Here is a 27,553-nt window from a genome sequence, read left to right as displayed (position 1 = left end):
TCCGCACCCACGTGGGAGGCGAGGCGAGGCGAGGCGAGGCGACGGGAGGGGGAAGTGGGCGGCGCGGCTCTGCTCCGCCGCAGCTCGGAAGGAGCGCCCCCTGGCGGCGGGAGCTTCGGGCCTCCTGCGCCCCCACGCGGGGCCTACTTGACCCCTCTCTCCCACTCCAGATGCAGTTTGTGAAGGAAGCCAAAAATCGGGAGATCGAGAGAGAGATCCCGTTATATCTTGGCGGAAAATGTCCCGCTGGGCTTTCCAAGAAGAATCCTCTGTTGCTGTTGTTTTGGGGCCAAAGCTGCTCTGCGGGCTTAGTTAGCCCTGGTTCTGCGCTTGGGGGGGAATCCAACCAGGATATCCAGGCATCCAAGGGCAAGAACTTTTAACCCCCTGGACGACCCCCTCTCCAGCCCCTCCAAGGACTATTTTTATGTGTGCAGTACCCATAGAGCGTACGACAATGATGTCTGGTGACGATCTTTCGAAAGCTACCAGAACAGGGCTTGACCCAGGCAAGTGCTAGACAGGAACTCAACCAACACAAGTTAATCAATTAGCCTGCATCACAGGACAGCTACTTTATGTTATATCTAACCTGGAGCACGAGTTTAGGCCACTTCCTTACCATTCACTTGCACTGTGCCAAACACTATCAGTTCTATTTTGTGGATTTCTAAATTCTCACCATTTCGTAAATAGATAATTTGGACTTTGAGAGTGGAAGTGACTTGCCCAAGGACACAAATGGATTTTTTTTTTTCAAATTAGGGCCAGAAATAGTACAGCAGGTAAGACGCTTATGTTGTACTCAGCTGACTCGGATTTAACCCTCTGTAACACGTGTGATTCTGAGTCCGTCTAGTGTGATCCCTAAGCAGAGAGCCCAACCCTGCCCCCCCAATCCAGGTTAGTCTTATTATCAATCCATTTAACTAGAATTCCCTACTGACATAAGACAAAACATGAGAGAAAAAACAGGAATACATTCTACGTTCTTCGGAGCCAGAGATAGAACAGTGGGCAGGGCTCCTGCCTTGCTCCCAGCCAACAATCCCCAGCATCTCATATGGTCCCTGGACACCTGCTTGAATGACTCCTGAATACAGAGCCAGGGATAACCCCTGAGCATTGCCAGGTATGGGCGACCCCCAAAACAACTGATCTTTTGCTCTACTAGTTTGATTTCCCCCTCAATAACTTCACTCATTCTTCCACCTGTATTTGTCCCTAGTTTTAAATTTGTAGGCACCCAGAAAATTCTCAGACTATGGACTGAATTAAATTGCCCACAGCTGCAAAGATTTCAAATGTATGTTTCTTAAGGCTAGAGTCAGCAATTCATTTCCTGCGAACCTTCAGTGCTCAGTAGGCATCTTTGTGACAAAAACTCTCCCAATCTGGCCCACATCTCCTGTGTTCTACCGTCTGATTGTCTGGTGGAAAGCTGCATAGAGCTCTCCAGCTGATGCTTCAAACTCAGTTCGTCCAAACAGTTCAAAAGCTGTAGTGCTGAAAATCAACAGGATCAAAGCATGGAAGATCTTGCCCATCTATTAATTCGTCCTGCCTGTACTGCTGTCTCCATGTCTCCTAACCAAACTGTAAGCTCAAGTGAAGAATCCACGTTTGTGGCTAGTTACATGACCATTACCAAGCAGCCTTAACACTGACAACCTGAATAGTGAGCAATGACTTACACTTGCCATACTTTACCAAACAAAATTCCAAACACCAGACTAAGGTCAGTAGAAACCTGAGGTCATTTTCCACTCCTCTTTAGCAAATAATCTGCACCACTCTGCCTCTTGGAATGCTCTATAAGCTCTGTATGCATGAGTAATATGATCTATGTAGCATACAGAAGGACTAATATGAGATTTAAATGCTGTGTGAATACCGACCATCAATTTCATTATGTCTATTATGCCCATTTTCTTTTCCTCTTCCTTTGAATACAGGCGGCTAGGAAGAAAATTATTTTCCCAAAGGCAAAAGATTACAAAAAATACCAACTTGGTTTATTGGATTAAAAACAGTGGTAAAATGAACACAAAGTCATGTTAGGAAAGGACGTACTCACATCCTCCTCCAAGTCTTAACTGCACTTTCCATCATCAAGGGCTAAGGTATTGAAGAGCCAGCGTTCCCTAAGATCCCTCACTCTTCACCTGCACTGAACAAGGCATGCAGCAGGAGAGCCCAGGAGGAGGTAACCTCAGTCCTGCCTCTCCTCCCAACCCTAAATGTCTAGGGTTGGAGGAAAGCAGGGAAAGAATAAGAGGGTCAGGGGGGTTGGAGACTAGTTTCTAGAACCTGTTGTCCAAGATATTTTAGAGACAGCTCATCCTTGTCTTCAGCCAATCTCTAGTAGATACCATGGTCAGGCCTTGGGAGAGGAGGACAAGGATAATTGTGTCTAAACCCAGGTGTGGTCTCCAAACACTTCCTCTTTGCTAAAACCCCTAGGGATGAATGGTCAAGGACTGGCAGAGCCACCTCCTTTCCTTCTGGTCCAGGAGGTACAAGGAATTCCTTGGGACACAGCCAAAACCAGTTACTCTTAAATCTCCACATCGCTTTCCTTGTCATTGTCATGGTCTCCATCATAGAATTCATTGGGTGGTTCTGGCCTGCAAAGCAAAAGCAGAAAGGTCAAAGTCCCCCTCCTCCAAATTCCAATCTTCATCCACACGGGAGTCTTTCCTGGAGCCTCTTCTCAGGGCCTCTTAGGCAAGGATCCACCCATCACTTATTGATAGACACAGGTCACCATTCATTCATCCAATCAAGTACACACAGACTTAAGAGATTTCCCCAGGCTGACATCGGCATGAGCTTTAGCAATACACCAGAGAATAAATGAGGTAATATTTCTGCCTATATTCAAAATGTCCCCAGTAAAAGACATTGACTATAATTAAATGAAGTGAATAAATATGGTGATCTAGATGAGCATTAGTGCTATGAATACAATGAAGCAAAGGTACTGAGTTAGGATGGAAGAAAGGGGTAATATTTCAGGCAGGGCTATTACAGAGGTAGTTGTAATGAATTAAGTTTAAAAACAAAAGCTTAAGTCTAAGAAGAATCTTGCAAAGATCTCAGAAAGCTGCAAAAACAAAAATAAAAAAACAAAAACCCAATTAAAGAGGTTAAAAAATGGAAGACTAATATTTTTTTTATTTTATTTATTTATTTATTTATTTATTTATTTATTATTTATTTTGAGTGGGAAAGGGGTGGAAGCCATACCTGGCAGTGCTGAGGGCTTATTCCTGGTTCTGTGTTCAGAAATCACTCCTAGTACTAAGAGACCATATGGGGTACTAAGAACTAAAGCTGAGTTGGCCGTGTGCAAAGCAAGCAACCTCTCCGTTGTACTGCCCTTGAGATTGGTGCTTTCTATTCCAGTGAGTATATGGAAGCACCAGGCTGTCTGGAAGAGTGGTACATGGGGAAGAGCAAATAGAAATAAAATCAGGGATTTCATATAAAAGTGCAGAGCCTTTTAAAACCACGGAGAAAAACAGACTTTCTTCTCAGTGCACCAGAGAGGAGAGTTTTAGCAGTAGGACAAAACTGTAAACTATATATAAACTGTAAAAAAGTATAAAACTATAGTGACTGGAGGGATATGAAGTAACACAGGGTCTGTTCAGTACTCAAGACTAGTTTCTTTGGGGCCAGAATGATACATAGTACAGCAGATAGGGAGGTTGCCTTGCACACAGCTAACCCAGTATCCATAGTATCCCATAAGGTTCTCTGAACCTGCCAGGAGTGATTCCTGAGCAGAGGCGTGAGTAAAACCCGAGTATTGCTGAGTGTGGCCCCAAAACAAAACTTAAAAGACTTCTGTCTTTTTGGAAAGAACACAATAAATTTCTAACTAAATTCATGCTCACTGGGGTAGAATGGAGAAAGTCGGCTAAGAAGGTGGGGACAGGGCTCAGTAATAAAGCAAGGAACTTCCATGCCCGTGGTTGTGTCTGGGGAGTAATGTCTTCTTTGGGAATACAGGGTTAAAGATGTATACAGAGATGTATATGGGACACTCAGTCTCAATAATGCCTTGCTGTGTATCCTTTGGAATGTTATTTAACCTCTCTGAGGCTCAGATTCCTCCTCCAGTAACTTTTTTTTGTTTTGTTTTGGACCACACCCGGTGACGCTCAGGGGTTACTCCTGGCTATGCGCTCAGAAATCGCTGGTTTGGGGGACCATATGGGACGCCAGGGATTGAGCACAGGTCCATCCTGGGTCAGCCACATGCAAGGCAAATGCCTACTGCTGTGTTAACGCCGTGGCCCTCTCCTAACTAAAAGCCACCTCACTAGGCTGACCTGATGGCAACTGAACGATGGCCTGAGGATACACTTAGCAAAGGAAGCTCAGCAAATTCAGCAAACCCGCAAAAAGTGGTTAACTTATTACTACTCTGCAAATGATAGGCAAACTGAAGCTAGACATCAAACGACAGGAACTCAGGTGGTCTGACAGTAAGATGTGGACAGGGGCTGCTGGCTGCTGAAAGGTAACCACAGAAGGTAGAAGGCAGGGCCCGGAGAGATAGCACAGCGGCGTTTGCCTTGCAAGCAGCCGATCCAGGACCAAAGGTGGTTGGTTTGAATCCCGGTGTCCCATATGGTCCCCCATGCCTGCCAGGAGCTATTTCTGAGCAGACAGCCAGGAGTAACTCCTGAGCACCACCGGGTGTGGCCCAAAAACCCAAAAAAAAAAAAAAAGAAGGTAGAAGGCAGAGCTAAGTGCCAGGCTTGAACCACTGTGCTAAGAAGGAACAACAAAACAAAAGTCAGTTTGCAGTAATCAAGCCTCAGAGACCTGCAGAACAGGATGAGTCAAAAAGAAATTCTGGGGCCAGGGAGACTGTATAGCAGGTGGGTATTAGCCTTGCACATGTTCAACTCATGTTAGAATCCTGGTACCCCCACAGGATCCCCTGAGCCTATGGAATGACTCCCAAACAAAACAAAATAAAACAAAACAAAAAAGAATTTTTTGTTGTTGTTGTTAGTTTGAGGCCACATCCAATTGTGCTCCAGGGCTTACTCCTGGCTCAGAGCTCAGAAATCACTCCTGGTAGGGCTCAGATCATCATACGGAATGCCAGAGATCAAACCCAGGTTGGCTACATGCTATGCATGCATCCTACCCATTTCTCCAGTCCTGAAAATTTTCACAAAGTTATCTCTGGCTTACAGAGATGCCTCAAAGGGCCGGATCCCCAGTAGCACCAGAGAGCACCGACCTGGGAGGGCAGGCAACTACAAATCCGGAGCACTCCTGGGTGTGGCCCAAAACAGAAAAGAAGAAGAATCCCTGGGGCCAGATGTTAAGAAATGCCCCCAACTAGGAGTGAGAAGGAGGAAGTGCTTCTAAAGGAGTGGGCCTGCAGGGTGCCATAGGTCCTGCAGCAAAGCCTAGGTCTGATCTAGTCATAGGAGCAGATTCTGGAGAGGAAGAAGTCCTGCAGCCTATAGTTAGGTCAGCTCCACCAAGAGGCAGGAGAGCAGGAACAGGAGTCTGAAGTGCAGCTGGACTGGTGCCTGAACCCCAAAGGAGAACTGGTCTTCACCAAGTGTGCCTGCCCCTGCACTTCTGGGTCATTCTTTTCCTCCATTTTTCTAAAAAGCCTGTTTGGGAACTTAAATCTTTTCTGCCCTAATTCACTGCGCTTGTACATATTTTGGTATATAGCCAAAAAAAAAAAAAATAACTGCAATACAATAACTAGATCAGCCAAAAAAATTAACAACAATGTCAAAAAGCCAGGGCCTGAGCAACACTACAGCGGGTAAGGCTTTTGCCTTGCTCATGGTCATCCCAGGTTTGATCCTCAGCATCCCAGTTGATCTCTTGAAACTGAGGGCAGAGCCATGAGTAAGCCCTGAGCACGAGGTATAGCACGAGGTATGGCCCCAGGAAACAAAAAATTGAAAAGCTTTTGAGCAGTGATCTGTTCAGTTTATGACCAGGAAGGAGTGAAATGCTAGCCAGTATGTATAATGTACATATGTAGGTATACATCATACAAAGCAATTTAGGAGCAAATTTTACAAACTTCAAAATGCTCAGCCTTTGACCTAGCAGAAACGATTCTAGGAATTTAATCCAACTCAAATGAACATGCAAAAACATCTGTGTAAGTGCATTACCACATTCTCTGTAATTAGCGGGGGAAAGGGGAATGATGTAAATGGTGATTCTTAAATTACCAGAGGAGGAACCAGAGACTCAAGGAGGTAAATAACTTTCCTAAGAACCCACAGGAACACAAGGGATCTTAACTAGATGATGAACAAAGAAAACAGATCTATATATTGACATGAAAAGATATGCTGTTTGGGGGGGGGGGGTTGTTTGTTTGTTTGTTTGTTTTGATCACAGCCTGCAGTACTCAGGAGTTATTCCTGGCTCTGCACTCAGAAACTGCTCCTGACAGGCTCGGGGGACCATATGGGATGCTGGGATTTGAACCACCATCCGTCCTGGATCAGCAGCATGCAAGGTAAATGCCCTACCACTATGCTATCTCTCCAGCCCCAATACACTATTTTATAACAACAAAAATCAATGGAAAGTTGTACAACAACATACACAGAATGATATTTCCCAAGTGGGCAATATTAGCCCCTGGTGGGTGCTGGACAGATGGGGGTGGGTAGGAGTAGCCCCAAATGCAACTGTGAAGAGAGCACTTTGCTCCTTTAAAGGCAGAAAAGAAAAATAATAATAATAAAGGCAGCATTTAGATAAGCCCTGGCTGAGAGATTTTTCTTTTTTGTTAAAAAAAAATAAAAGGTGAGATAAGCTTGGGAATGTCTGCACTCAGAAATGCTCCTGGCAGGGTCAAAAGACCATATGGGATGCCAGGAATTGAACCCGGGTCCATGCAGGGTCGGCATGTGCAAGGCAAATACCCTACAGGCTATTTAATCACTTGGCCCCTCTGTACTTTTTTTTTTTTTTTTTTTTTTTGTGGTTTTTGGGTCACACCCGGCAGTGCTCAGGGGTTACTCCTGGCTCCATGCTCAGAAATTGCTCCTGGCAGGCACGGGGGACCATATGGGACGCCGGGATTCGAACCAATGACCTTCTGCATGAAAGGCAAACGCCTTACCTCCATGCTATCTCTCCGGCCCCGGCCCCTCTGTACTTTAAAAAGAAAACAAAAAGTCACACAACCAACACTAAGAATGAGCTTATCTGAGTTCATGTTTAGATATACATGTTGAATAACATACTTGTAATCACATACAGATAAATCTGTATTTGAAAAGATACAAATTACACTATGACTACTATGTGGAACGGGAAAAGAGACTATGTGAAAGCTAACAACATAGTTTGGTTCTGTTTGAATTGTTTATAATAAATGTGACATCATTAAAAACTGCTGGGCTACTCTGGCAGAGAGACAACACAGCTGGAGGAAAACTCAGTGAGAACCAGGAGTCAGCTCTGAGCACCACTGGGCAGCTCCAAAATGAGAAAGAAAGAGGAGAGAGGAGAGAGAGAGGAGAGGGGAGGAGAGGGAGAAGGAGAGGGAGAGGGAGGGAGGGAGAGAGAGAGAGGAGAGAAAGAGAGAGAGGAGGAAAGAGAGAGAGGAGAGAGGAGAAAGAGAGAGGAGAAAGAGACACACACACAGAGAGAGAGAGAGAGAGAGAGAGAGAGAGAGAGAGAGAGAGAGAGAGAGAGAGAGAGAACAAAAATCAGATCTAGAGAAGAGAGAAACAGCCTGGGGAACAGGTTCTACATCTAGGTTCTATCCTGGGCACCACATGAATTCCTGAGCATTAATGAAAATGACCCTGAGCACCACGGGGCATTTCCTTAACCCCCACCTCCACCCCGTAAATAAAATAAAAAATCTGTGTATATCAGGGCCAGAGAATTATGGCCTACCTGGCATGCTTAAGGAGGTGAGGGGGAATGGAACTAATACCTTCCAACTTCCTCTTTCTTTTCTTTTGTTGTGCGGGACCCAAACCCAAAGCCTCCTACAGGCAAGAATGTGCTCAACTGTTGAGCTTGCCCCAGTCCTTATGTTAAGCTCCCTGGACAAAAACCCCTGCTCTCAAGCCACTCCCCCAGACCTGCTGTAGTTCTCCTCAGGACCCCTTTCCTCTGCGTCCGCCTCATCGGTCCTTTCGTAGGTCAAGAGGTCTGCAGGCACATCGTGAATCTGGACACTAGGCGCATGGTTCAGCATCTTCAGGTTTTCAAAGATTGTCTGGCGGATCTGGTCCAGATACTGAGTGGGATGAGAGAGCGAGAGTGCATGGGTTCTGGGATCCCCAGGGCACCCACTCTAGCTGCTTGTCATCCCCACGCACATGGAATGAGAATGCCCTCCCCTTGCACCCCAATAAACTGTTCTGTAACCTGGACTGCCTCCCAGCTAATGAAGCTGAGAGTGGTGGCCAAGAATTTTCTTCTTTCCCCTGGTTTCTCCATTTCCCCACCACATCCAAGGTCTCTCCTGGGCTCCCCAAGACAGGTGCCCAGTTTCTCCATGCTGCTGCTGCTGACCTGGCGCGAGTTCTGATTCTCGATGCGGGTGCTGACATCTGGATGGAGCGTGAAATCTGGGGCGAAGTACTCGAAGTATTCTTCAGGGAGATAGAAGGCAGGACTCAGGCAAGGAGCAGGTTCCAAGATTTCTGTCTCTTTCTTTACCAACTCGGCGACCCCCCACCCAATATGTAACAGCCACCCCAACCTTTTCCCTACTCTGGGCCCAGGGTTTGCTTTGAGGGTGTGAGAAGAAGCTTTGGCTTCAAATCAAATCAATCACTGGCTGGTCTTGTGAGAAGGGGGTTCAGGCCAAAAGGCACACAGGGTGGGACTTACCACTATAGGGGAGCTCTTCACTAATGGCCTCTTCTACCAGCAGCGATGTCTCGTATGTCCTAAAAACATCCAGGAGGGGGAACAGGATGAGAAGGAGGGTTAGAGGGCCTGTGGGGCTTTATCTCAGGGATCCCCAATTTCCCACCAGAAGGGGAGGAAGTCAGGGTTCCCCTCACCAGCAACGGGCGACATTTCGGACAGTATAGCCACCGCCACCGAGCACCAGTAGAGGGATATTGAAGCTCTTCACATATTCAACACATTCCCTGTTAACAAGAACAGAGGGGTGAGAAAGGAAGTGACCCAAAGCCAAAGCAGATGCCTCTCAGTATACCTGGAAAGGGCCACAGGGAAACCTGAACTGCATCATGAAGTGAGAGCTGCAGAGATCTGCAGACTTGATTACAGATGTTGTATCTCAGAAAAAAAAATTTTTTTTTTTTCTCTGTTTTGTTTTGGAGCCATACCCAGCTATGCTCAGGCATCATTCCTGGAGGTGGTGGGGGAACCATTTGTGATACCAAGGATTGAAAGGAGTCAATAAAAGGCATATAAAGAAGGGCCTCAACTCTTGTATCAGCCCCTCAATAACATGCTTTTGTTCCTTTTAATTTTTATTAAGACACTGTGGTTAACAAAGTTGTTCATAATAGAGTTGTTTCAAGCATGCAATGGTCTAATATCAATTCCACCAATAGTTTCATCCTCCTTCCACCAATATTTCCATGTTCTCTCCCACCCTCTAGCTATCCACTTGGCAGGCATTTAATAGATTTATTTCATATTTCTTGCTCCAACAAAACTCAAAGGAATGGCAAATGGAATTATCATAAATCAATAAGTCAATTTATGACTGATTACTAAGTGATTTTAACCAAAATAAATAAGATGTTAATTTATTATTGAAACTATATTAAGTCTTTAGCACTCATAAACAAGCTGTTCTTAATCTAGTAGAGGAGCAACCATATGTACCATTAGTGAGTGCCATACTCAATGCCACATTTGGGGATTTGGAGCACCTTGTTTTCACCAAAAATAAAGGCAGTCCCCAGCTTCCTCTTTCCTTTTCACCTACCCCTTTTGGCATGTAAAAGCCCATCTAGACTAGATTAGCTTGATAGGCACTTTGTCTCTCACTAGACCCTCCCAGTTAGGATTTAGCTGGTGAATAAAGAGAGGTTTTGGTTTGGCAGGCCCAGAGACCATGAGGCTAGAAACCACCTGACTCCATGCTTTTCTCCTTCAAGACTGTCTTAATTTTTTTTTTTTTTTCGGTTTTCGGGTCACATCCAGCAGCGCTCAGGGGTTACAGTCGCTCCTGGCAGGCTCAGGGATCATAGGGGATACTGAGAATCAAACTGGAGTCCGTCCAGGGTTGGCCATGTGCAAGGCAAATACTCTACTGCTGTGCTATTGCACCAGCCTCTTAGATTTTTTTTTTCTTTTTGTGGTTTTTGGGTCACACCCAGCAGTGCTCAGGGGTTATTCCTGGATCCAGGCTCAGAAATTGCTCCTGGCAGGCACGGGGGACCATATGGGACGCCGGGATTTGAACCGATGACCTCCAGCATGAAAGGCAAACGCCTTACCTCCATGCTCTCTCTCCGGCCCCGCCTCTTAGATTTTTTAATTTGTGCAATGACCCTGCTTTAGACCCAATCACCTGGGGTTGGAAATATGTCCTGTGGGTAATTTACATCTGGTACCCAGAACTGGAACTTAAGAACTAAGACCTCAACTATGGTATTGACATGACCTTTTGGTGATCATCATCATGACAGACGCCTCAAGTTGGCCTGAATATGCCATGCTCTTCACTAGAACATCAGTGTGCATGCTTTCCCCGGAACTGTTTCATATTGCTCTGGTCCATATACCTGTATTTCTTGCTGTTAACTGTACATGCCAGGCTCCCTAGAGATTCTCACACACACAAGCCCCAAGATGGGAACCACTCTTTTCAGTGGTGATAAATTTTCAATCTAAAAGCCTTCCCAAGGCCGATAATTTATCATTTATTATTCATGTCAAACCAGAGGGATCCCCATCTCCCAAGGATAATAAGCAGGATACTGTCTCTTCAAACTCAAGAGTCAGAAAATGGCTCAGCCTGAGATACCCTCACACCCCAAGCCCTGAGTCAAGCAGACAAGTCAGTGCTGGCAATCCAAGTCCTGGGCACCACCAAAAATTAACTTTCCTCTAAGTTACTCTCTCGATCCTATCTGCATCAGTCACTATATGGCTGGTTAAACTGTGTGGTCTACCTGTACAGCTCTTAATAGCTACTCTTTTTTTTTAATAGCTATTTTTTTGTTTCATGCCCCATTGCAAACATAATTATGTATCCAACTCTAGTCACTTAATATTAGTTTGCACAGTTCCAGAAAAATGCAATAATGTTGTTAGATTTTTAATTGTTCTTGATTATCTAAGTGAATGTTTCCCAACTGCTATGATGTTTGATTGTGTCTATCATTTAGCAACTTATTCTCAAAGTATTTCTGCAAAACTGTTCTAAGGAGTCAGAGTGATAACATAGTGAGTAGAGCGTTTGCCTTACATGCAGCCAACCAGGTTCAATCCCTAGCATCCAATATGGTCCTCCAAGCCTGCCAGGAGTAATTTATTTATTTATTTATTTATTTTGGTTTTTTGTTTTTGGGCCACACCTGGCAGCACTCAGGGGTTACTCCTGGCTATCTGCTCAGAAACAGCTCCTGGCAGGCACATGGGGGGCCATATGGGATGCCGGGATTTGAACCAACCACCTTAGGTCCTGGATAGGTTGCTTGCAAGGCAAACACCGGCCCCTTTCTTTTTTTTTTTAAAGCCTACAGCACCTAGTATTCCCAGGTGGTCTCCCATCCAAGTACTAACCAGGCCCGACCCTGCTTAGCTTCCAAGATTAGATGAGATAGGACGTGTTCAGGTTGGTATGACCATAGATGCCAGGAGTAATTTCTAAGTGCAGAATCAGGAGTAACGACTAATTGGCACAACTGGGTGTGGCCCAAAAACCAAAAAAAAAAAAAAAATGTTCTAATAATTTTGTTTAGAAAAGTCTATGGAAAAGGAATTTGGATGCTGTGGACTTCGATTACAGTGCTCACTATAAGAATGTTTTAGTAACTTATTTTCAAATTAAGTCTATCTGCAGACAGGTTCTAATGTTTATGTTCAGAGAAGTCTATGAAAAAAGTTGTGATATGTATAAGAAAAGGATAAGAATAAAAACTGATTGTTTTGAGAATGATGTATGCACAATCTAACCTATGATTCTAAATATGAATGATAACCTAGTTGGATAGAGTATTCTTGGTGAGGTGTTCATTTCATTTGGGGGGTGGAGTTTTTTGGATCACATCCGGCAGAGCTCAGGGGTTACTCCTGGCTCTGTGCTCAGAAATCGCTCCTGGCAGGCACAGGGGACCATATGGGATGCCAGGATTCGAACCACCTTTGGTCCTGGGTCAGCCACTTGCAAGGCAAACGCCCTACTGCTGCACTATCTCTCTGGCTTAATTTCATTGAGTTTTTGTACTATATACTTCCATTCAATAACTTTTTTTTTTTTTTTTTGGTTTTTGGACCACACTCAGAAGCACTCGGGATTACTCCTGGCTCTGCGCTCAGAAGTCACCCCTGGCAAGCTTGGAAGACCATATGGGATGCTGGATCTAATCTGGGTCTGTCCTGGGTTGGCTGCTTGCAAGGCAAATGCCCTACTGCTGTGCTATTGCTCCAGCCCCCTCAACAGCATTCTTAAATAAAGTACATCTTCCCTTTCTCTTACTGTGCACCATGCCTGACACTTCATCCATTAATCAACTACTGTCATCCCTGCACCAGTAATTCTGGTTAGTGCCAGCCTCGGAAACAGAATTCAAGTCATCCACTTCTCTCCATGCCATCCTCTTTCACCTAAGCTTGGGCACCACATCTTCTCCCTCTACAACAGCAGTTGTTTCCTGATCTCACTTCCATCCTATCTACCACCTACCTCAAACCTTTCTCCTTTTAGCAGTCAGAGCAGGTACTTTTTTTTTTTTTTTTTTGGTTTTTGGGCCACACCCAGTAACGCTCAGGGGTTACTCCTGGCTATGTGCTCAGAAGTTGCTCCTGGCTTGGGGGACCATATGGGACACCGGGGGATCGAACTGCGGTCCATCCAAGCTAGCGCAGGCAAGGCAGGCACCTTACCTTTAGCGCCACCGCCCGGCCCCCAGAGCAGGTACTTTAACCCATGAGCTGGATCATGTCAGATCCCTGCTTAAAATCTCTTTGTGGTGGGCCAAAGTTAGAGGACAGCAGAGAATGAGTTTGCCTTGCATGTGGCTAACCCAGATTCAATCCCTGGTATCCTATAGGGTCCCCCAAGCCCACGAGGAATGAACCCTGAGCACAGAGCCAGGAGTAAACCCTGATCACTGTGGGGTGTGGCCCCCAAACAAACAAACATTATCTCCCAGTGGCTTCCTACTACATCTGCAACAGAACCCCACCTTCCCACCAGAGACCATGGTTTCTGCCTAGCGGCAGCCCTCAACCCTCCACCCAACCCTCCCCAGCTTGTGCCTCTCTGGCTCCACCTCATTACCTCCAGCTCCGCACCTGCTCTCCCTGCCTTGAAGCCTTCTGCAACTCAGGAGAGCCTTGGTTTTGCTCTCCTTATGGCTCAGGTCTTTGTATCTCCAGGAGCTCCACTCAGATTTCACCCCCAGAAAATTCCTTCCAAAGTCAAGTTTGCCCTGTTAACCTGTAACCAGGGGTTACTCCTGGTTCTATGCTCATAAATCACTCCTGGCTGGGGCTGGAGAGATAGTATGGAGTAGGGCGTTTACCTTGCATGCAGAAGGACAGTGATTCGAATCCTAGCATCCCATATGGTCCCCCGAGCCTGCCAGGAGCGATTTCTGAGCATAGAGCCAGGAATAACCCCTAAGCACTGCCAGGTGTGACCCAAAAAAATAAAAAAGAAAAAAAAAAAAGGAAAAAGAAAAAGAGGGCCCGGAGAGATAGCACAGCGGTGTTTGCCTTGCAAGCAGCCGATCCAGGACCAAAAGTGGTTGGTTCGAATCCCGGTGTCCCATATGGTCCCCCGTGCCTGCCAGGAGCTATTTCTGAGCAGACAGTCAGGAGTAACCCCTGAGCACCACCGGGTGTGGCCCAAAAACCAAAAAAAAAAAAAAAAAGAAAAGAAAAAGAAATCACTCTTGGCAGGCTTGGGAACCCATATGGGATGTCGGGATTTGAACCACCGTCCTTCTGCAAGCAAGGCAAACACAGCACCTCCATGCTATCTTTCTGGACCCTTTCTCTCCTTTTTCTTCAGAAGCTTCATATGAATTACCCTTCTCTGTCAGTTAGCTCATTTGGGGTTTATTTTCCACACTCCATGACTGGCACACTCCATGGAGTTTCCCTAGGGCCTCCCCAATATTAGTACAGTGCCTGGAACATACAAGTAATTAATAAAAAAAAACATCTAGGGGGCTAAAGGTACAGTGGGCTCTTGCCCTGCATGCAGCTTACCTGAGTTCAATCCCTAGCATTCTATATGGGCCCCCCATCCCCGCCTGCCAGGACTGATCCTTGAGTATAGAACCAGCAGTAAGCCCTAAGCACAGCTGCGTATAGCCCCAAAACCAAAATAAATAAAAATAACAAAACCTCATGTGAATGAAAAAACAAAAAAACAAAAATAAAACCTCATGTGAATAAATGTCCAGCCAGGGAACCCTATTCAAGGTGACAGATCCAGTTCAAGTACAATTTATACCTACTTTATATAGCTAAGAATTTATTTGTGGGCCGGGCGGTGGCGCTAAAGGTAAGGTGCCTACCTTGCCTGCGCTAGCCTTGGACGGACCGAGGTTCGATCCCCCGGTGTCCCATATGGTCCCCCAAGCCAGGAGCAACTTCTGAGCACATAGCCAGGAGTAACCCCTGAGCGTTACCGGGTGTGGCCCAAAAACCAAAAAAAAAAAAAAAAAAAAAAAGAATTTATTTGTACCCCTCTCTTTGGTGACTTTTTCATAGCTCAGTTTGGTTTCAAGTAAGAGATAAGGTCCACTCCCAACAATACCCAATCTGTGTACTGAGTGGGGCCTACAGCCCCCAGCAAACCTTGGGATGTCTAAGAGGCCAAGTCTCACCCATGTCCTCGGATGCTGAGGTTGAAGCAGCCCAACCGATCACAGCCCAGAGAGTCAGCTCCACACTGCCAAAGGCAAAAGCCCAGTGGCCACAGTGAGACAGAGGCCAGACCACCCCCTCCCTCTGCCAACTAACCCCCTTCCCCCTGCCAACCACCCTTCATCCTAAGGGTTCACTGTACCCACTCCCATCCCAGCCTAGAGGAGGTAGCATCAGGATTACCTGCAGTACAATGCATGTGGGTTGGTAGAAGTCTACCACCTGGTTGATAACTGGCTGGAAAAGGTGCTTGTAACCTGGGAGAGGGCCAAATGTGGGCACCTGGCACCCCAAGGGGATGGGGAGACAGGGAACAAAAGAAAAAAAAGGGGTTGAGAGAGCATGTAGTCAAGGAAAGGGGCAACCCAGAAATCACCATCTCTGAACCTCTCAAGCCTCTTTGTGAGGGGCTGATGAAAGCTACTGTCGACCACTTTCCCATAAAAATGTGCATACACAGGGAGGACTCACGGTCCTTCACTTCATTCACCTGGTCCAAGAGTAGACAATACTAGGCAGAAGAAGTCATGGACAGAGGGAAGAGCCCACATGAGTAGGAAGGAAGACTTAAGCACTTACTCTGGTCATCAATGCCATCCCGTAGGGGCACGTTGAGACAATAGTACCGGCCACTCTCTGCTCCAACTTCATACATGTCACCTAGAGAGAAGTGGGGATGCAGGTGAAGTCATGCAAGGGGGAAGCCACACATAGCTACTTCAGCTCCAGGGGAGATTCTGGTTCCATCTATGGCCCGCTGCCAGGATATGCTCATTCAACAATGCTTTTTGGGGCCATACTATGTTCTCAACACTGGGGACCCACCACTATAAGAACTAAATAAATACGTCAACATTGTCTGTGTTCATTTATTTAATGAATAAAACTGAAATTTGTGGGGTTGGGTATGAGAAGAGAAACAATAGATAAGATGTAACAAGAGACAGAGAGAGCGAGCCTGGGAGAGGAACAAGGAAGGTGATGGCAGTGGCAAGTCAGGAGAGGGGCCCTCTTGAGTAAGGAGCTGAGGAATGCAAAGGGAACAGGCCCCCTGAGCCCTACCTGTGCCAGGGAAAAAGTAGTTTCCATATTTGTGGAAAGACACTGTCATGACCCGGTCCGTGAGGTAAAAGGCTTCCTGGACCCCATCGCCATGGTGGATGTCGATATCAATGTAGAGCACCCGAGGGTGGTACCTGGGGTGAGGGCAGAGGTGAAGCCACCAAGGATACTGCCCTGGCCACTCCTCCCTACTGCAAGGGAGGCTCCGCTCAGCCAGGAGACCCAGACATCTGATACCACCAGTCCCTAAGGGTTGCCCTGAGGCTCCAGCCAGAGGCCAGAGAGGAGAGGGAAGTGCAGTGAAGGCTGAAATGTGAGCAGGCAGAGGAAGCCAGAAAAAGCATCCAGAAGGCAGGACAAGCTGGGGTATGGGGGTGGGGTACATCCTGGGGTCAGGACAATGAAAGCAGTTTTGACTTAGAAATCCACCCCCATCTCCACAAGGGCTACTTACTTGAGCAGCTCCAGGATGCCAATCACAATGTCGTTAACATAGCAGAAGCCAGAGGCCTATGGCAAGACAGGACTTCTTACAGTGAGACACTCCTCCGCCCCTGCCCTGACAAGCATCCTGACCATCGCCTCCCCAACCATCTTAGCACTCACCTCAAATTTTTTGGCATGGTGCAGCCCACCAGCCCAATTAATGGCAATATCACAGATCTGGAAGACAAATACCCACTTCATAGTCCATCCCTCCCTGCCCATCCCCCAAAACAGGAGCTTGAGGTCAAGAGTCAGGCCCTGAGGCCAGAGTCTCCCCAGGAAGGGGCTAAGGGGAAAAGGACCTTTGGGCTGTGGTCACCTTATTGTTCAGCTGTGTTGCTCCTTGCAGAGATGCACCTGTGTAACGGGAGCAAAATTCAAAGAGTCCAGGGAATACAGGGCTGTGGGACAGAAAAACAAGTTGGGGTCCTTCACTTTCTTTTTTCTTTTTTGTTTTTTTGGGTCACACCCTGCAGCGCTCAGGGGTTACTCCTGGCTCTACACTCAGAAATCGCTCCTGGCAGGCTTGGGGGACCATATGGGATGCTGGGATTCAAACCACCATCCTTTTGCATGCAAGGCAAACCTCCATGCTCTCCGGCGTGCCCCCCCCTTCACTTTCTTACAGCTCCCCCACTCCCTGCCCCTAGATGTCCCCTTCCCACATATGACAGGATCTACAAGTAATTCAGCAAATATTCTGATCCAAGCCATGTACCAGGACCTGGTGAGCCACTGGGTGAAAAGTAAAGATTTAACTTCTAGAGCTTGCACCTAGCTGAGGAGAGAAGCAGGCAGCTTCTTTGTACTTAAGTAAACCTGCCAAAAGGAAGTATACTTAGAGAACATGAGCTTTGGTTTTTATTTCTTTCTTTTGGGGTGCCTGGCAGTGTTCAAGGGGTCACTTGTGGTGGTGCTAGAGGAACGAGGAGCCAGGGTGCAAAGCCCTACATGTACTCTGATTGTGTGTGTGTGTGTGTGTGTGTGTGTGTGTGTGTGTGTGTGTGTGTGTGTGTGTGCAAAGCCCTACATGTACTCTGATAGTGTGTGTGTGTGTGTGTGAATACTGACAGGCTCAGAGGCTTAAATAGTGCTGATTCTCAAACCTAGGTCAGCAGCAGCATGCAAGGCAACCACCCTACCCACTGTACTATCTCTCCAGCTCCTTTTTTTTTTAAAAGACTCTTCTATGTGTATTACATATATGTGCTATACAATGTTCAATAATGTTCTTTAAACCATATATTTGTTTTGTTTTGTTTTGAGGCTATACCCAGCAGTGCTCAGGAAATACTCCTGGTTCTCTGCTCAGAAATTACTTCTGGCAGGTACTAGACACCATATGGTATGCTAGGGATCGAACCCAGTCAGCCATGTGCAAGGCAAACACCCTATCAGCTATGCTGTAACTCCAGACCCTAAACCATTCATTTTTTGTAAGAGCTGTAGCCCTTTATACATGAAATAGTAAAGCTAATGAAATAATGCATATAAAAAATTTAACAATGTAACCAAAAATTTTTAACAATGCATATTCAATTCAATATTTTATAAAATACCCAACACCCCAAAAAAATAAAGCAAACAAACCAAAAACAGATTTCTGGTCTTTTGAGCCAGAGAGATAGCTCAAAAGACTGGAATGCATAGGAAACCTGGCTTGATCCCCAAGGACTACCAGGAATAACTCCTAAGCATTGAGCCAGGAGTAGCCTGGGAACAACTCTGCATATGACCCCAAAACAAGAATAAATCAATACAACCAGACAAATTAGTGGACAGGGCACCTGCTTTTGCTGACCCAAGTTCAATCCCCAGCAACAACCCCCTGAGCCCTATCAGGAGTGATTTCTGAGCACAGAACCAGGAGTAAGCACTGAATACTGCTGGATATGACCCCTAAGTCCCCAAAGTAGATTTTTTAATATAACAGCACTGAATATATAGTAGGCATTATCTTAAGTAGCTACAGAGTATTCATAACAAATAGTTATTTTGAAACCCCAAAGATAAAAAGAAATAGTTCCAGGGGGTTAGAAATCAGTAAGCAAAAGGGACAGTCTGAGACTACCTCTCTTTTCTGCAGGTTCCCCACTTCCCTCCTGCTGCTGTGATAACAGGCAATGGCACATCTGGGTGCAGGGGTTAACATTGGCTCCAGTGCTCCCCAGAGGTCTTCCACTGCAGCTATACATGTGCTCACCAGAAGTCACCTTTTCTGTGGTGCTCACACAAATTCTGGCTGTAGTGATCACTAAAGGGGTCAGTGGAGTATTCGTCCACACACCTGCATGCTACAGGCTGCACTCCCTGTGCACAACCATTTTAGTTGTAGTGCTCACCAGGCCATATTTTTGTGGTGATGCTCATAGACACCTGTGAACTGGCAGAGGTGTGATGCTATGTGGTGGTACTGTGGGTCTCAGAAAGCAGGACCATTGGGTCCACTCTCAATGGGTGGCACCAGGGATTTAACAAATGGTAAGTGGGAGCTTACAAGGCAAATGCTTTTAATTGCTGAGCCATTTCCTCCCACATGCCCTCATTGAAAGCCTTGTCGTATAGTTCGGTTACAGATTACCTTGAAAACCATGAGAAATTAATTTAGAGAAGGAACAAAAAAGAAAGAGAATTTCTGGCTCTATTCCGGAACACAGATTATGTCTGACAGCAGGAATGGGACTGTGCAAAGTCACTGGCTGCAGGAAGAGCATTTACAGGGCTCCAGCTGTGGCCTGAAGGCTGACTTGGCATTCCCAGGTCTATAAAATGAACTCTGAAATAGCAGCAGCAGCAATAACAAAACATCAAGGCACCTCCCAAGACAGCATGTGATCAAACACCTAACTGGCAGAACAGTCTGTCAGGACAGACGCTTGCAGCTGGGGAGGTCAAGAAAGGCCTCAAGGAGGAGGAAAGGCCTAGGAGGCTAAACCTAGAGTATTTACAGAAGACACCCTGGGCCTCCGGGGCAACAAGGTAGGTTGGGAAAGTGCTTGATGCCAGCCTAAAGGAGAGGGTACAGAACTCCAGCCCTGGCACCTCTCTTGGTACAACCTTTCAGAGTAAGAGACTGGTATAAAATTTTGAAACCTCAGTAGCATACAAAAGTACCTATGTTCAATTCCCAGTAGCCAAAAAAATGTAAGACCTGGCTCCTGGATGTGAATCCCCAAGTTACTAACATCTCTATTATCTTTAGTTTACTAAACTCTTATATCCAGAAAAATATTATCATATCTAAGTTTTGGTACAAGAATTAAATGAATTTACCAACAATCCTCAACATACAAAAACAGGATCCATAAGCTGTTCTCTCCAAGAAATTAATTCAAAGAAGAGAAAATGCTCCAGATTAGTCAAGAAAAAGGAGGAAGAGATAGTTTAGTAGGGAAGGCACTTGCCTTGTATGCAGCCAACCAGGCTTGAATCCCCAGGGTCCCATATGGTCACCTGAGCAATGTCAAGAGTAATTCCTGAATAACCCAAGCCAGGAGTAACCCAAGCATCACAGGGTTTGACCCAAAAACCAAAAATAAATAACTAAAATTCAAGAAATATATCGCCCTGAAGAAATAGTACAAAGGGTTAAGGCATTTGTTTTGCATGCAGCTTACTCCAGTTCAATTCAATACTTACTCCAGTACTGTGCATATAGGTCCCAAGCATTGCCAGAAGCGACCTCCTAGCACAAAGGCAAGAGTAATCCCTGATAACTGCCAGGTGTGACCCCTAAAAAAACTATCACAACCAGAATTTGAGCACATGCTTTGTAAGCAGGAGTCCCAGCACCATATGGCCCCTTATACACTGCTAGATGTGGCCACCTCAAAAAATAAAACTATGTATCAACCAAATCAATGTTTGGACCTTGTTTAGGTTCATGTTTAAATAAATCAAGTACACGAATTACTTTTGAATGTGAGACAACTGAATAAACTTCAATACTGACTACATGACTACATATTTTCTAACATAAAAAATTCCTATTTGGGGCTGGAGAGATAGCATGGAGGTAAGGCGTTTGCCTTTCATGCAAGAGGTCATCAGTTCGAATCCCAGCGTCCCATATGGTCCCCCGTGCCTGCTAGGAGCAATTTCTGAGCATGGAGCCAGGAGTAACCCCTGAGCACTGCCGGGTGTGACCCAAAAACCACAAAAAAAAAAAAAAAAAAAAAAAAATTCCTATTCATTTTTAGGGTGCTGGAGATATAGTATAGCAAGTACGGGGTATGTCTTACATGTGGCTGACCCAGGTTCAACCCCTGGCATTCCATTTGGTCAAAGAAGTCCCATCAGAAGAGATCCCTGAACACAGAACGAGGGGTAATCAATTGATTAGTCAATTAATCAGATGATTAATTGACTATTTACTAATGCAATGATACTGTGTTTTTCTTTTCAAATGACATTATTTTGAAGCTACATAATAAAACATGTATAGATAAAGGATGTGATGTGACATCTGGGATTGGCTCTAAAATAGCCTAACGAGAAGGGAGACAGAGGACTGGTCATTTGCTCTCAGTGCCACAGCTGGCTAAAGTGTGTACTGAGGGTTCTACTGTGCTATTATACAGAAAGACACAGGCTTTCCCAATAAGAAGGTTAATAATGAATGGGTCATGGGGTGATGGTTCAAAGAGCTGGGAGCATACTTTGCAAGTGGGGGCACTAAATTCAATTCCACAATAAAGTTCAATTTCACTTAATAAAAGCTTTAAAAAACAAAACTGAATAAGGGGAAGGGTTGGACAAATAGTACAGAGTAAAGCGCTTGCCATGAGTGATCCCTGAGTCCAGAGCCAGGAGTACATCCTGAGCATAGCTAGGTGTGGGCCTTCCCCATGTCCACCCCCCCTCCAAAAAAAAAAACTAAGTAAAGGGTTGGACCAATACAGTGGACGGGTTGGGTACTTGCCTTAAACAAGGTTCACCTAGGTTTGATCCCTGACACTGCAGAGGTTTCCTAAGCATTGCCAGCAGTATTCCCTGAGTGATGAGCCAGGAGTAACACTCCAGAGGCAGCCACTCCCCACCACACACACACACACACACACACACACACACACACACACACACACACACACACACACAAGAAATAACATATGTTATAGTCACTGTATTTCCATGGATGCACACCAGAAGTGTAAAGCAAAGAGTACTGGGAGGGCAGAGAGATAGTACAGGAGGTAAGGCCTTTGCCCTGCACTCAGTCAACTCAGGTTCAATCATCAGCATCCCATCTGGTCCCCTGAGCCCAGTCAGGAGTGATTCCTGAGTAAAAAGCCAGAAGCAAGCTCTGAGCATAGAGGAGTGCTGCTGAGAAACAAACAAACAAAAAAAGATTATGTTGTATTTGTCTATTTTCTCCCCAAACGGCCTAACTCCAAATTTTTTTAATATGATATAAGCTCATAGCACAGTGATAGGGCATTTGCCTTGTCTTTGGAGGACTCAGGACAGATCCAGTTTCAATCCTCATCATCCCATTTGTCCCCGGAAAAACCTGCCAGGAGCGATTTCTGAGCGCAGAGCCAGGAGTAAGCCCTGGGCACCACCAGGTGTTGCCCAAAAACCAAAATAAATAAATAAATAAATAGGGTATATGCTCAATATAAACCTGATTGTGCCAAATGACTTGCCTCTACTCTGGCAGTAAACTGCTCACTTTTAAAAATCACTGCCTATGGGCCTGAGCGATAGCACAGCGGTAGGGCGTTTGCCTTACACACAGACCTTGGTTCAATCCCCGAAGTCCCAAATGATCCCCCGAGCCAGTAGCAATTTCTGAGCACATAGCCAGGAGTATCCCCATAGCGTCACAAGGTGTGGCCCAAAAAGCAAATAAAAATCACTGCCTATCTCTTTAGCTTCCTTCCACAATCAGCAGTCAGCCTCTTTGTTCACTGAATGAATCATTCTCTATCCTACTACAAAGCCTGAGTATATGTTGTCCTTACTGCCCATTACATTCCTCCTCTCATTCTCCATCGTCCCTACCACCTTTCACTTAATTTCCTCCTATTCCTTCAGAACTCAGCTCTAGGAAGCCTCCACTAATTGGTCTGTTCCCAAGCTAGTTTATTCTCCCCCAGACCTCATAGCTCGCCATGTATCCTCTCCTTCACAGGACTGATGTTATAATATGATGTTATAACTGAACTATATAATTCAAATAGATTCATTATAAAATTCAAATTAACTGGGTGGAGCCTGTAAGATGGTGCATGGCTTAAAGCACCTGCTCAGCAGGATTAAGAATAGAATTCGGGCAGGGAGAGATAGCACAGCGGCGTTTGCCTTGCAAGCAGCCGATCCAGGACCAAAGGTGGTTGGTTCAAATCCCGGTGTCCCATATGGTCCCCCGTGCCTGCCAGGAGCTATTTCTGAGCAGACAGCCAGGAGTAACCCTTGAGCACCGCCAGGTGTGACCCAAAAACCAAAAAAAAAAAAAAAAAAAGAAAGAAAGAATAGAGTTCATGTCCTAATAATGAGAATGTATGAGGGAAATGGAAAGCCTGTCTAGAGTACAGGCGGGGGTCGGGTGGGGAGGAGGGAGATTTGGGACATTGGTGATGGGAACGTTGCACTGGTGATGGGTGGTGTTCTTTACATGACTGAAATCCAAACACAATCATGTATGTAATCAAGGTGTTTAAATAAAATATATATAAAAAAAAAAAAGAATAGAGTTCATTAACTCCCTACCACTGCTCAATTTGACTGGCTTTAAAAAAAAAAAAAGGCCCAGCATGGTGGCGCTAGAGGTAAGGTGTCTTCCTTGCCAGCACTAGACTAGGATGGGCAGTTCGATCCCCTGGGTCCCATATGGTCCCCCAAGTCAGGAGCGACTTTTGAGCACATAGCCAGGAGTAACCCAATGAGGGTTACCAGGTATGGCCCAAAAAAAAAAAAACAAAACAAAACAAAAAGAATAGGAGTTCAGGGGCCCAAGAGCCTTAGTCTGCCTTGCCCACCCAAGCCTAGGGCAGACTACGGTTCAATCCTGGGTGTCCCATGGCTGAGCACATAGCCAGGAGTAACCCCTGAGCGCCACTGGGTGCGGCCCAAAAACAAACAAACAAGCAAGCAAAAAAAAAAAAAAGAATAGGAGTTCAAACCATAGTGCTACCACACCACATGTGCTGAGTTGCTGGTGATTCCCCAGCAAGAAAGGAATCCTAAAAAAGGCAAACATGCAAGATGCCTCAGTGAAAAGCAAGTGTAAGTCTGTGAAACCTCAAACCACAATGCCATGTCTGCAAGTGAAGAAGCAATTTAGAGAGGTCTACTGTTAGGGATTCCCCAGGGAGAAAGGGCTTAGCGGTTTAGGAAGCACCCAAGACAAACCTGAGGGAAATTGAAATAAGTCAATAAATAAAGTAGGAGACCAGAGAGCTAGCAGAGCAGTAGGGCACTTGCCTTGCATGCGGCTGACCTAGGAGGGACCCAGTCCGACTCCTGGCATCCCATATGGTCTCCCAGCCTGCCAGGGGCAATTTCTGAATGCAGAGCCAGGAGTGACCCGAGTGATGCTGGATGTGGCCCAAAAACCAATCAATCAATCAATCAATGAAGTCAGAAAATTCAGAGCTAGAGAGTTCTTACAGGGATAAAGGTGCTTACTTCTTGCACAAGGTCCACCCAATTCAACCCACAGCACTCTGAGGATCCCCTCCCAGGAGTGATCTCTGAGCAAAGCTAGGAATAATGCAGGGTATGGTCCCAAAACAAGTACCACTTATTACTGGTATTATTCTAGTTACTCTACCAGTTACACCTAGCACTTAGCACAGGGCCTAGCTTAGAGCAATGGTCAACATACAACTTTGACTAACCACTGGCGTAAATAACAATTCCCTAATAAACTGGTCTCCCTTCCTGTCTTCCCACTGCTGCCACAAGCTGCTCTTCAAATATCCCCACAGCTGAGCACAAAAGCCTCAGACTTTCTTCCTCACCAGTCATCACCCACGTTGAAGGCATTAAGGCTCTTGGTGAAGCCTTGCATGTTGGTGGGACTGACTCTCTGCAGGAAGTCGATGTAGTCCTCGGAGTGGAAGCGGCACATGTCATGCTGAGAAGCCTGGTACGGCTTGAAGACCTTGAAATGGAAACATAAATTGAGCCCAAGTAATGCCAGTTCTGCTTAGGGGGCTGAAACTACCACAATCACTGATCAGATCATTCAGGCAATCCCCACCTTCCAAACCTTGCCCTTCGGTGTGGCAATGGTAAGTGAAGAGACAATACATTTGCCAACGGGGCTAGTGTGACTACCTCCCTACAGACCAATGTTTGCTTCTTCCCATCTCCCGCCCAGCCATTCTTACTTTCTTACTCTCTTTTTTTTTTTTTTTTTTTTTTTTTGGTTTTTGGGCCACACCTGGTAACGCTCAGGGGTTACTCCTGGCTATGTGCTCAGAAGTTGCTCCTGGCTTGGGGGACCATATGGGACACCGGGGGATCGAACCGCGGTCCGTCCAAGGCTAGCGCAGGCAAGGCAGGCACCTTACCTTTAGCGCCACCGCCCGGCCCCATCCATTCTTACTCTCATCTTGAAGTTTGAACTTCCCCATCTGTCCTTGGGCTCCTGCTTCTCCTGCCTGTCTCCTCCTTGAGCTCTATCTGTCTTCTTCTGAGTTCTTTTCTTATAGTTAAATAATATGGGGCCTATGACAAGATTCTAATTAAAATCCAAAGTGCCAGGGCCAGAGAGATAGTTCAAATGGCTGGAGTTCATAGTGCCTGCAACATGGTCCCTCCAATACCCCCAACAACACAAGGTGCAGCCTTAGTGTCCCCAGCATATAGTCAATAACCAACAGGTCAAGTATGATGGGAGTGGTTCCAGGGCTCAGAACACTGCTGGGGGGGTGGGGGGGAAGGAGTGAAGAAAAAAAGAAAGAAAACAAACCAAAGTTCCAAGGCACCGAACCAGAGAATTCTCTTTGAGGGATTCACACACTTACTTATAAATTGGGCAAGAAACCAAAAGCTTGTGGTCCCCAGAAAAGAAAGACACACGGCTACACACCAAGAAACAATTTCCAGAGATTTCGTGTGCGTGCACTTTTATCATCTCAATCTTTTTCTATTACCCATTCACTTAACTTTTTTTATTTTTTATCATCCGTTCACCTCAGCACAAGCAGCGGACGATCATTCCTGTTGCGGGCAAATTCCTATTGCAACAGTAAGGGCTGAGCTTAACTGGTACAATCACATACCACCACTACGAAAAGTCCATACTGGGAGCATGCAGCAAGAGTACAGTACATCCAGGACACGCATGCATGGATGAAGCAGAAATGGACAGAGGTGTTGCAGGGTGAAGAGGGGGAATCCTCAGACAGTACCTGGTCCCCTACACAATCAGGGGTCCTCAAACTTTTTAAACAGGGGGCCAGTTCACTGTCCCTCAGACCACTGGAGGGTCTGACTAGAGTAAAAACAAAACTTAGGAACGAATTCTTATGCACACTGCATATATCTTAGTTTGCAATGAAGAAACAAACCAGATACAAATACAATATGTGGCCCGCGGGCCATAGTTTGAGGACCACTGAACGAATACACGGAGCTGGGGGGACACTTGGCTGGATCACAAAGAGGTGCGCCGGAAAGCCTGTCTCTAACAGGTCCCATTAAGGACCTTCTGGTGCAAACTCCAATTGTGGACGCTCTCGGCCACATTGCTTCTGGTGTGCTTCTAGCTCGCTCGCTCTCTCTCGCTCTCTCTGTCCTCCTCCACTCCAGGGCCACACAGCACAGGGGCACTCAGCCCCCAGGCCTCCTCAGTCTGCTTCCCCTCTCAACCCTCGGCAAAAGCCGCCGGAGACTCACAATCATCTTCTTATAGAGGCCGTAGTGCAGCACCAAACTGTGGGTCAAAGCCAAGCGATGCGGCTTCATCGGGTGCCCGGCCCCTGCGGAAGGAAAGGAGGCGAGATGCGAGACGAGACGGTCAGGACCCACGCGAGCCCGACCCGGAGGAGTGGAGTGGTTCCCTCGCGTTTAGAAAATTCCGCAACTTCCGCCTCCCCCAGCCCAAACGTTCGCTGGGGACCCCTCCCCATTTCCTCACCGTAGTGGAAATTGCCCACGTCGGGGTCGTAGAAATAGGCCACGGTCTTGGCCATGGTGCCGGGGGGACCAGGCCCAGCGCCACCGCCACCGCCGCCCGCCAGCCCCACCCCCGGCCTGCGCGCTTACGTCATCACGCAACACGCCTCTGCGGGGCCGGCCGGAGAGAGTCGGGACCGGCGTGGCCACGCCCAGGCCACGCCATGCTGTGTTAGGCCACACCCCCTGCGGGGCCTGGCCACGCCCCGCGCCGTGCGGCGCCGCTCTGACAGTTCGGGACGCTGAGCGTCTGCGCTCGGACGGGGCATGCGAGCGGCGGTGCTAGGATGCCGGGCCCTGTTCCTTGCGGGCGGGGATCCGGTCCTCGGGAAGCCGAGCCCGCCGAGGCAGCCTTCCGCCCCAGATTGGGAGCAGGCCGACTGGGAGGTCAGCACTCCCGGAGGCTCGGGAGAACCGGCCACACCTCCGTCCCCGCTGGGTGCCGAAAGCCCGCTTCCCCCGGCCGGCTGGGAAGGCTGCCGGTGATGCCCACCCGAGGGCAGGCTGCGAGCTAGGCGAGCCCCCGCGCCTACCTGCCTGCCTGCCTGGCCTCTCATCTCCCACTCGGACCCGGACTCGGAGCCGCGCACCCGCACTCCCGCGGCGGCGGAGTGGGGCGCTGTCACGCGCGCACGGCTGTCGCTCTTCTCCGCCCCGCACACCTGCGCTCCGCCCCTTGTTGGTCCAGGCAGGGGCCCCCTCACCCACTGGGCAGAGGCTTTTTGGGGGGGAAGCCCGGGAGGGAGGCTGCGGCGGCGCCCCTCATCCCCTCTCCTCTCGTGCCCATCGGCCCTCGGCCCTCTCC

General features: G+C 47.0%; 1 protein-coding gene and 1 pseudogene across 1 annotated transcript; both read right to left on the bottom strand.

Moving 5' to 3' along the window:
• Nucleotides 1-1,993: 1,993 nt before the first annotated feature.
• On the bottom strand, nucleotides 1,994-26,801 carry HDAC3 (histone deacetylase 3). Its single transcript, XM_049786931.1, has 15 exons — nucleotides 26,711-26,801; nucleotides 26,470-26,552; nucleotides 24,585-24,727; nucleotides 16,940-17,021; nucleotides 16,741-16,797; nucleotides 16,589-16,644; nucleotides 16,135-16,268; nucleotides 15,652-15,732; nucleotides 15,256-15,329; nucleotides 15,033-15,097; nucleotides 9,048-9,137; nucleotides 8,872-8,930; nucleotides 8,551-8,630; nucleotides 8,115-8,272; nucleotides 1,994-2,627 (listed from the first exon to the last, which is right to left on the bottom strand). Exons 1-15 carry the CDS (start codon nucleotides 26,763-26,765, stop codon nucleotides 2,558-2,560), a joined length of 1,287 nt encoding a protein of 428 aa, XP_049642888.1. The 5' UTR covers nucleotides 26,766-26,801; the 3' UTR covers nucleotides 1,994-2,557.
• Nucleotides 11,706-11,824, bottom strand: LOC126028978 (uncharacterized; annotated as a pseudogene).
• Nucleotides 26,802-27,553: the final 752 nt, after the last annotated feature.

This window comes from Suncus etruscus, chromosome 14 (assembly GCF_024139225.1).
Source record: "Suncus etruscus isolate mSunEtr1 chromosome 14, mSunEtr1.pri.cur, whole genome shotgun sequence".
NCBI classification, from domain to species: domain Eukaryota; kingdom Metazoa; phylum Chordata; class Mammalia; order Eulipotyphla; family Soricidae; genus Suncus; species Suncus etruscus.
Note: the sequence above shows the minus strand (reverse complement) of the source record. Positions and strands in the feature narration are given on the sequence as shown.